The 10,238-nt window shown below is 39.2% G+C and overlaps 1 protein-coding gene across 1 annotated transcript in view; it reads right to left on the minus strand.

Annotated features, from left to right (window-relative positions):
- MTHFD2L (methylenetetrahydrofolate dehydrogenase (NADP+ dependent) 2 like) overlaps positions 1-7,534 on the minus strand; it is a 35,669-nt gene extending 28,135 nt beyond the window's left edge. Inside the window, exons 1-2 of the mRNA XM_032187294.1 lie at positions 7,399-7,534; positions 301-485 (exon numbers count right to left, since the gene is read on the minus strand). Coding sequence (XP_032043185.1) covers positions 301-485; positions 7,399-7,529 — 316 coding nt within the window. The 5' untranslated portion in view covers positions 7,530-7,534. The remainder of the gene's footprint in view (positions 1-300; positions 486-7,398) is intronic.
- Positions 7,535-10,238: the final 2,704 nt, after the last annotated feature.

Genomic DNA, 10,238 nt, shown 5'->3' on the forward strand with positions numbered 1-10,238 from the left:
CCGGTAACATGACTGTTCTGCTACTATGAGACAAAATTCAGATTTTTCAAGTTACTTCACAAGATTGCAGCTCCATGGTGAGCAATAAAGTTGAAGTTTTCTGTTTAAGCTACTTCCATTTGGAAGTGAGATGCTGTACTGACTGGTCCTTATTCCAGGACCAGGGATTTACTTGAGTAAAATCAAGTAAAGATACAGAGGAGATCACTCTGCTACTTCTAGATACATATGTTTATATATATATTTAAAGCACTGTATCTTGCCCTTGCTACAATAACATTTATATTATATTGTACATACCTACAGCTGTAGCTGCTTTTACCTTGTTTCTGACATATATATGGCTAGCTGGATTGTCTCCTACTAATACAACAGTGAGATGAGGCCTCTTGTTTCCAGAGGATATCCACGATTCCACATCCCTTTGAACTTCCTTCAAGACTTCTTTAGCAAGCTTTGTCCCTGAGATAACGGTTGCTTCATCGCTATAAAGACAAAAAGGCACACAACATTTACATCTAAAAAATTGCATGAACAAGACACTTAAGTGTGTAATCTACTGTGTTTAACACTTGCAAGTCCTTGGACTAGCCAATTCAGTAACATTCCAAATATTATTTGAAAAAATACTAATGCAGTACAAATCCACCTGTGGAAAAAAACCACAGTTATTTAAAGGGATTTTTTATTTCTTCATATGATCTTATTTGAAAAGCATTTAAGCGCCACCAGTACATACAAAAGAGAAGCTTCACCTGCCTTCTGCCTCACACCCCACCGTCCCAGCACACATAGCCAATCTGGTTTAGTAGCTATCGATTCCTGTGCTTGGGAACAGGACACAAGAACAGCCTTACACCACAAAGCTGTTTCTGTCTTAAGGAATTTTTGTACTCACTCTCCAAACTTACTTCAAACAATATATGTGACGTGGGATTCTGTCCAAAGCTTGATTATAATGTATCTAAGCTAATTTTAAGAAAGCTGAGAAACACCTACACTGATTAAGTCAAGAGCTGCTCTTACACCCTCTGTTTTCATGTTCCCGTCCTTCCCAAAATCTTGCTCTTAACCTCAACCAGCACTACAACAGACAAGCATCCTCCTCCTGGGAAGCGCCCACCACCATTGCCCTGCCTTCGTAGCAAAGGCAGAGGAAAACTCAAGTGTCTTGTGCTTCCAACCGACTCCAGCCCCCCTCAGCATCATTCCCTGCATCACTGCAGTGATCATGACCCCAACCAAGGATGTGGAACCCTCCAAATGCACCCCTCCAACCTGCAAGAAATAAGCCTTCAGTATGCATCACTTTCAGGTACTATGATATTAACTTTTTAATGAAGTAAGCCAACCTTTATAAATCAACTTTACTGCTCAGCAGGGGAAGGAAAGAAGAAGCAGGAACAGAGAGAAAGCTAGAGGGCAAGAAATTGTGGTGTTGCTGACTCAGAAACAGGGTATGCTATACAATTTGATATCATACTTTTAAGCAGCCAAGAAGATGAAGCTCCATTTCACTTCTTCCAGAGATTTGTGCGCCTTCTGCCATTCTTGGTAAACCTTAATAACCCAAGAAGCTAAAAGCAGAAGGGTGTGAAGTTAAATAAACTGGGCAGGAAGAAATTCCCCAAAACACCAAAATACCAGGCTAAGGCTTTATATAAAAGAAGTCACCTAAACTTCACTTCTCTATCTGACTGACAGCTGAGGAAATCCTGTCTACATTTCAGACCACTGAACAACAGTGCTATGAGGACTCAGCTACAAAGAAGAACAGAATATCTGAACACACATTTTTCTGGGCCAGAAATAATAGTAGCCAACTCTATTTTCTCCTACAACTCATTCCCTTCAAACAATATGACAATTTTTGAGCAATAAGATGACAACTGTTGAAACGTATTTTAAAATAACATTTATTTCAAGTGGAACACAAGGTAGATCGTGGGTGGCAGAGGGTGACATTAAGTAAGAAATTTGACTGACAAGTCCAACCCTCGCCCTCGAGTGATACTGGTGACAACAAAATTCAAACTTAGCCTTTAAAAGCTTTACCAATTTCTTTCATCAACTTCCTGTGCTCTCCTCAGTGGCTGGCTGCTCAAAGATCAAGTGCATTTCTACCAAAACTGCTCTTCTTTAAGGCCTGCTTTATTGGGATCCCCCAAATGCCAGCTTGATCCTACCTTGCTTATTCTCCTGCTCTCTCGAGTCTTCTCCACGTTCACGCCTGTGTGCTTACTGTCAGCAGAGGTGCTGCTCACCTTGCATACCGTGCGTGACATTTCCACACTGCTGAAGCTTTTATCTACACTGTTTGAGCCTCTTGCTTCCTCACAGAAACTCAACAACTCCTAACACAATATAGACCTACAGTTAAGCTTCCTTGGCACAACTATCCGATATTATGACAGCAACAGCTTTTCTGACTGTGAAAATGCAGCGAGGTAACACCTAGTTCCTGGAAACAGAACTACAGATGCGGAGTTACCAGTCAGAAGACAGACTTGATCTTACCGAGCTGAAAATAAGCTCGAGCTTGCTCCTTGGAAATGAAAGGTTTTACAGGTACACACACACAGACCATAAACCCTGCTTGAAAATGAACGCATAAATTCAACATGACTACATTTGACATATTATAAATGTCCCCAATAGAATTATGGCACCAACATGGAAGAGACTTAAAAATAATAACAAATAAATAAATCACAGTGCCTAGTAATTAAGAAAAAAAACAAAAAGCAAAAAACAAAATCACCCTGCTGAAACCAAACTATCCAACCATTCGGCCCATTAAGCAAACCAACTTAGGGCACAATACATGAACATCTTGTTTCCTTCAATTTCACTCCAGCTTTAACTACTTCCCAATATAACCTTCAGCACTGTTTAACTTGGATTAATTTTTAAATTAAAAAAAAAAATCAACATGTGGTTTTATTTTTTTTTCCCCCTGTACGGCCTCCTCTTTATGTTCTCATTTCCATACTTCTCTCACCTGCATGATTTATGCTTTGGCTATACACGCCTTTGGCACAAGACACTTGATTCCATGTACTCGTTATGCCAAATAAATAATTAATGCTCAACTACGTAGCAATGGCACATATATTTAATTATACAAAAATTTAACAAAATACATATTTAAGGCTACAAATGTATATTTAATGATACAACTTAATTTTTTAATGCCAGCAGATAGAAAAGCCACATCATATTTCATTTGTACTCTAAATGCATTGCCAAAGTATCAGTTCTCCTAATCCTTAAGCAGCCAATTTTAAGTGCATGCCTCTTTCCCCAAAAGACTAACCACATACTTATTAAGTTTTGAGGATCTCATGTAAATCTGACCATACTCACCCCACTGCATTCAAGCTTCTCAGTCATCCAAGGACCAAAAAATCAAAAGCAAATGAACAGAACCACAGTGCTAAAAAAAAGAAAACAAAATACCACAATACACACACACAAGAAAACAATCATCCCCTCCCCATACACACACTATAAGCTAGGACAAAACGTACATAACATGTCATAGACAGGAGGTGCACTGATTACACTCCATGATACTTGCATCTTTCTCAATACAGCATAAAGCCAATTTTACAAGCCTAAGTGAAAGCCAATTATAAAAGATAAAAACTTGACTGAACAAATGGCTTTAGGCTAAAACTACTCTAAAAAAAATGGATACTCTGGGGCACCCCAGATTATAGGAAATCAAAATGATCCCGTGTTAATTGACAAACACAGAATTAAAAAACAAAACCAGAACATGGCATGAAGGTGTGGGATGGCCCTACTTCCAATGAGCTATCCTCTTTTGACATTCCCATAGCCACGTGGATACTTTCAAGATGTAAAAGAAAACTTATCACTTGACAGTGTAGCTCTGTTTGCCATACCCATAACTTAAAGGTGCTGGGGAGTGAGATGCTAATAAGTACGTATGCATTTATGCTCTTACGGAAGTGACTCCAGGTCTCAAGGATAATCTCACTGAAAATGATGTATAGAAAAATACTCAGCTAAAACTGTGAGCCTTTGCTTTGGAGGCTGACTGTGAACCACACAGCAACTGAAATCACTAAATAATTTGTGAAAGGTCAGTATCTTACAGAATTACAGATAAATAGCCTGTGAAGTTTCAGATGCATTGTTCTCTCCCAAAAAAAAAAAAAAAAAAAAGGAAGAGAAGAAGAAAAGCTTTTTTTTTTTTTTTTTGTGCGGATCTCTCTAAATCTTATTATTATTTGTAGCAAGCTGGGAAGCTTCCCCCCACCACCATTCACTCATGGCTAGTGATCACAAACCTGGCTCTAACCACACAGGCTCAACCATGCACGATTTACTAATCTCAGTACAATCCTTTTTTTCAACAGATCAAAGCACAGTAGCTTGATAATGGTTCCAAAACTCAGCATCCTTGTTGCCACAAGGCCCAGGCTATTGAAAGCTTTCCACATGCCCACCAGATTCCATCAAAAACAGAGTCTCTGGAACCAACCTGTAAATATTGCTACTGCAACAACCATCACTTGGGTTGAAATGTTCAATATTTCTTAGAAAAGTTCCCTTGCAGAGGTTGTGTAGTAGATTTGAAAGCTTATGTCACCATCACATACAGCAAACATAACCCCTTTTCTAATCTTCCTTCAGGACCATCTTGCAAGAAGCAGAAGCTTTGCCCTATCTCAGCCAGCACCTAAATTGTAGGTTTTACAAATCTAAATACAAATGAAACAAGTGTAAAATAACCATTACGTTACTTAGAATATAAAGATTGTATTTTTCCTTCCCAAAGTTAGGTATGGCACAATCAGCAGGTATTGAGTTGTGTTACTGTTCTGCAAGTCTACTTGATTAAATGCAATTAAGAAATCCCAGTACTTGGTGTTCACACTTAACCATACATACATGTATTTCAGTTATACAAGCTGAAATCTCGGTACTTTAATAGTTAGTTCAAATGAAGGTCATCTAGAGAGGTCCTAAAATGAATTACTTCAGTACTTATAATATATTATCTTAACTGATCATCTTGTAGAAAGCCAATATATTGCTCTTCTTATCAAATATTTTAATGATTTAAGCTCCTGAAATGAATTACTTATTTTTACACCTTGTGCTCAGTTAAACTTCAGCTTCTGTTACTTGAACTAAGCTTGACACATCAGATAAGAAAAGTACCCATTTTACTTTTACTTTCTACAGGGACAGCAGTATTTACTACTTTCCTTCATTATTATTTTCTGTTGGGTCCAGAATTTCATTTAGAATTCCGAACAAATTCAGGATGCTGTGGAAACACAAGTTACCTGTTGTCTAACAGAAGTGTGGTTTAAATTAAATAAAAACCTTTCTGGAAAAAAAAAAAAAAAAAAGTAAAGAGACCTGGTATAAAAAAAAGAAATTGATTAGCTATTAAAAGAATAAAAGGTTGACATCTCCAGCAGTAATCACTTCCTCAGCCTGAGAACTGACCATCCAAAACAAAGATATTTGAACCTTCTCTGCAAATACGCATGCTTGATGCTTTAACATGCATTTGTACACACAGGCAGTTAGCAATGGTGGTGTTTAACATATGCTGAGTTAGTTTGCCAAGATTAATGCATTTCATGCTAACTTGCAAAAGCAAATAAAGCCTTCTCTTTTAGATAGAAGTCAGAATGACTTTCAACCACTACAGATCTGATCAGGTTTTCGCATTACTCCTTTCTGTACTATATCCTGGGGGGAAAACAAGGCTGCACCTAGAATAACATTCAGTGGGGAAAAAAAAGAGACACAAAGAAATGATCTAAAAAACAATTTTGCATTGTCTCAACTGTAAGAAGCCACACAAAAATAACTTGCAATTAATACTAATGAGATGCATATTTGTCTATTATCATAGCCAAACAAGGAAAATATTTGGTGACAACTCACCATATGGGCCAAATAAAGCCAACAAACACCAGATTTATTGAGTGACTTGTGTCTAAACCTTGTAAACACATGGGTGTTCGAACATTAAGGATTTTTAAGTATTACCCTAACAACATATGGAAAAAACGCAGTGGTGAGTTCTGAAAAAAAAATTATTTCCTCTACTAGTCTTAAAAATAGGGAGAAAAAGAGATTAAAACAAAAACACCACACCTATTTCCACATTAATAAGACAGTATATACATCTGCTCAAGGAAAAATGCTCACAGCTGTCAAATTGAGAAACAGCAAACATTGTAGCATGTTGATGCTTAAGCAGATTGAGAATCTAGGTTAACTCCTTCAATGGAAATATTACTTAAGAATCACACCAACGAAGGCATCAGGTATACAGAAAGGTTATACACTACAACAAATTAGCCAAAGCACTCAAAACAACTGAATTATTGTTTTAAACATATCCACACAGAAAACTTGACAGGGTGGGATGTCAGTGAGCAAGCACGCCTGTGCTCCCTGCCCCGCTATCATCACACCTGCTCGTGGATGCTCTTACTCTGAAGCCTGCATGAAGTTAAAACAATTCACATACTGAGTCTTTCTTGTGACTTGCAAAATATTACACCAAGATGCCAGCCACTCTTTTAGATCCACATACACACAAGTCCAAAATCATATGAGGCTTCATAACAGGATCTTCTCAACTCCATATGCACACTGTATTTCCCAATGAAAACCTCAGTAAAAGCATTATCATAAGAGTATCTACTTTTACCAGAAATTGAAAAAACAGTTACGGTCAACGAAGAACAGAAGTAGGCATACGTTGTTACAGAAACACAGACATTTGTGCAGAAAAACAGCAGAATCACATGCACCAAAACATACATAATGCCTAGAAGGTGAAGGCACTTAATGCAGTTGTCACGGTATTGCTTATGAAGCTTTTCATGTTTGAAAACAGAGGCTACAAAGCTTTCAGCAAACACTGCAGTGCTATGTGAGATAAACAGACACCGCTTTTTGCTTTTTTCCCCCATTTTTTACTTCATACTCATCCAGAAGAGAGCAGCTGCCTGCCCTTCTGAGGGCAGAGATGCAAAAAGATGGACCCCCACCACCACCACATTTTCTCTCTTCAGAGAGAAATTCTCCAGCATCCATTAATATCGTTATACAACCTGACAGACGCCAAGAAATCAGTACAAGCTAATTCTGCGTAAAACAATCGAGACACAACTGCAGGTCCCGGGAGCAGAATAATCCTGAAAAGGCCGATTTCTGCCAGCAGGGGGAAGGAAAGCCGAGCCGCCAGGGTTCTCCAGCCCAGGTAACCGCCCGGACCCCCGGGGAGCAGCCGGGGGGGGGCCATTTTGTGTCGCCGCCCCACACCTGAGGGGGGGCCATTTTGTGGAGCCCCCACCCCTTGGCGGGGGCGTGGAAGGCGAAGTCGCCCCGTACCTGGCGGCGCTGCGGGGGGAGCCGCTGGCGCTGCGGGGCGCCGGGCAGGACAGGGCTCGCCATCTCCTCAGGGGAGCCAAGCAGGGGCGCAGCGAGACGGTGAAGGAGGAGGAGAAGGCGGCGGCCGCCATTTGCCTCCCACCACCCACGAAGCGCAGCCGCAGCCCGGCGGCGGAGGGAGGAGCACGGGGCAAGTAGGGGGGCCGGGGGCGGGTTCGGAGGAGGAGCCGATGGCTCGGACTGGGGCAGCGAGGCTGAGGGGCGAGGCGAGGCGGCAGCCCGGGAAAATTAAAAAAAGGAGGGGTTTGAGGTGGAAAACTCCTCAGGAGAAGGAGCGAAGGGCGGGCGGCGCCTTTGAGTTTTGCTCTGCCTGGATCCTGTGAGCTGCTGTTCCCGCCGAAAGGCGGCGTGGCGAGCCCGGCGGGCTCAGGCAAGCACGGGATCCCAGAAATGTTTAGTGTGGAAAAAAACCTTAAGGTCATCGATTCCACCCATCCAGCTAACACTGCCAAGGCCACCACTAAGCCATAGAATCATAAAACCATGTCCCTAAGCACCACATCCACACGTTTCTTGAGTATCTCTGGGGATGGCGATGCCACCGCTTCCCTTGGCTGCCACTTCCAAGGCCCAGTCAGCCTGTCTGTGAAGAAATTCTTCTTAATATCCGATCTAAACCTCCCCTGGCACAATTTGAGGCTTTCTTGCATGCTGTCACCTGCGAAAAATGGCTGACACTAACCTCATTATAGTCTCTTCAGGCAGTTGCAGTATGATGCCCCACATAATTCTCAGGTACGTCCTCTTGTTTTCCCAGTGGAAGTCTCATGGACTTCCTTGCGATTCATATACTAGTGCCTTCTGTCATATTTTATTGCAGATTTTTCTCTACATCCAGAAGAGAAGAAGAAAACTAAACAAGATCTGAAATACAAAGCATGCCAAAATAGTAACAGCAATCTTACCTGCAATACTGAGCCTACCTGAGAGCTGGCAAATTCCTTTATGAAACTGGGGAACGCTGTGTAAATGATACAACAGATTACTATGGCAGTTTCTGCTATAGCACTGGCAAATTTTTTGATCATTTAAGTGTTCACATAAGGGCCATGGCTTAGGTGCTTACACAGAAGATGTACGTACTGTTTTTTAATGAGGTATCATCCTAGATATCTCTCATATCTCTTCCAGTCTTGTGTATATTATTTAAATCTTCCCCTTTAGCTTGCCATCTCTTATTTTATATACAGTAGCAACACCCTCTAGCATGTATGTACTACATTAATTGTAAAGCTTTCTTGAAAAGCACACTTACCCGAGATTCATTGACACAGTTATAAACACTGTCCCTTATTTCCATTATTATTTTTTTGTCACTACCCTGTTTGGAGAGAACTTAGCATGTGAGGATATAGGAATTCTCATGAAAATTTATGGTCCTAAACAGATACCAAATCTTTAAGACATAATTAGATTAGATTCTAAAGCAAAATACTGACACTTATATGCTGCTGGGAAAGGAAAAAATGTATTTCTTTTTACTTCCTTTCAGGTAATCCTGAAAATGATGAAGTAGGTTACTTGATAGATATATATATATATATATATATATATATATACATAAAGAGGAGGTAATATATTAAAAGAAAGAAAAGTTAAAGAGGATAACAGAGAACATGACAGAGAACTGAAGAAAAAAAATCACATTAGTACTAAAAATTGGTATTACAGAGACAAGAATTCTGTCAAAAGTTTCCTTTTGTCAAGGAAGAAGAAGGTTGTCTACTCATTGTTTTTTATTATTATTTTTGTGTGTGTGTGTAAAGTGTATACTTGATTATAAAATTTGGAATTGTTGCTGTTAAAGTTTTCCACAGACAAAATATCCAACAAATATTTCTCTCACTCATTAGTACACTAGAAAAGTAGTTTTATGATAAGTATTTTTGGTAAAATTTGCTATTCCAGTTGTGACTGAAAAACTGTTTTAGATCAAAAGTACATGAGTTACAGAATGTTTGCGAATACAGGCGAGTATATTCTTATATTCAATGATGATAAACCCAACAACAACAGGAAAACAAAGTTATCTACTACCTTTGCAAACTCATCTTTTATATCAGTTGGACTCCTGCAATTCATATCAACCCCTAAAGACATACGAAACCAGGTATTCGATACCCAGTAATAAGAGGATGAAGCCTTTTTTCTTGTCCATAGTTGCCTAGTTAGGCCTTAGATCCTATTTAAGTTTAAAACTAAAATATCACAACTAACTTTCTTTCCTTCTTTCTTTCTTTCTTTCTTTCTTTCTTTCTTTCTTTCTTTCTTTCTTTCTTTCTTTCTTTCTTTCTTTCTTTCTTTCTTTCTTTCTTTCTTTCTTTCTTTCTCTTTTTTTTTTTTTTTTTTTAATTAAATTAACTTTTGCATCATATTGGCCATCTCAGCTTTGATCTTGAGGCTACATCTATTAATAATTACAAAAAAAAAAAAAAAAAAAAAAAAAGCTATTTTTATCAGTGGTTCACACTACTGCCTTTTCCTATCATTCCTGGAAAAGGATAATCTGAAAATCCATGTCTGCTATAACAACACTTCAATCTAACAGCTCCCAGAGCAAAGCCTACAAAAAGGGACCACATTGCTATTGCTAAAGGTGCACTGAATACATTACATAGAAAACCTTATATAAATACTACTATAATAAAAGATGGTAGCATATTATCCACACCGAGCTGATGAAATTCGTACAAAAGACAAAGCTGAAAATATGCCATTTTGTTTGCCTAACGGTTAAAGCAAAGTTAGGCATCAGCAGCTGTGAAAAGGTAGGTACTCTT

This window comes from Aythya fuligula, chromosome 4, assembly GCF_009819795.1.
Source record: "Aythya fuligula isolate bAytFul2 chromosome 4, bAytFul2.pri, whole genome shotgun sequence".
Taxonomy (NCBI): Eukaryota; Metazoa; Chordata; class Aves; order Anseriformes; family Anatidae; genus Aythya; species Aythya fuligula.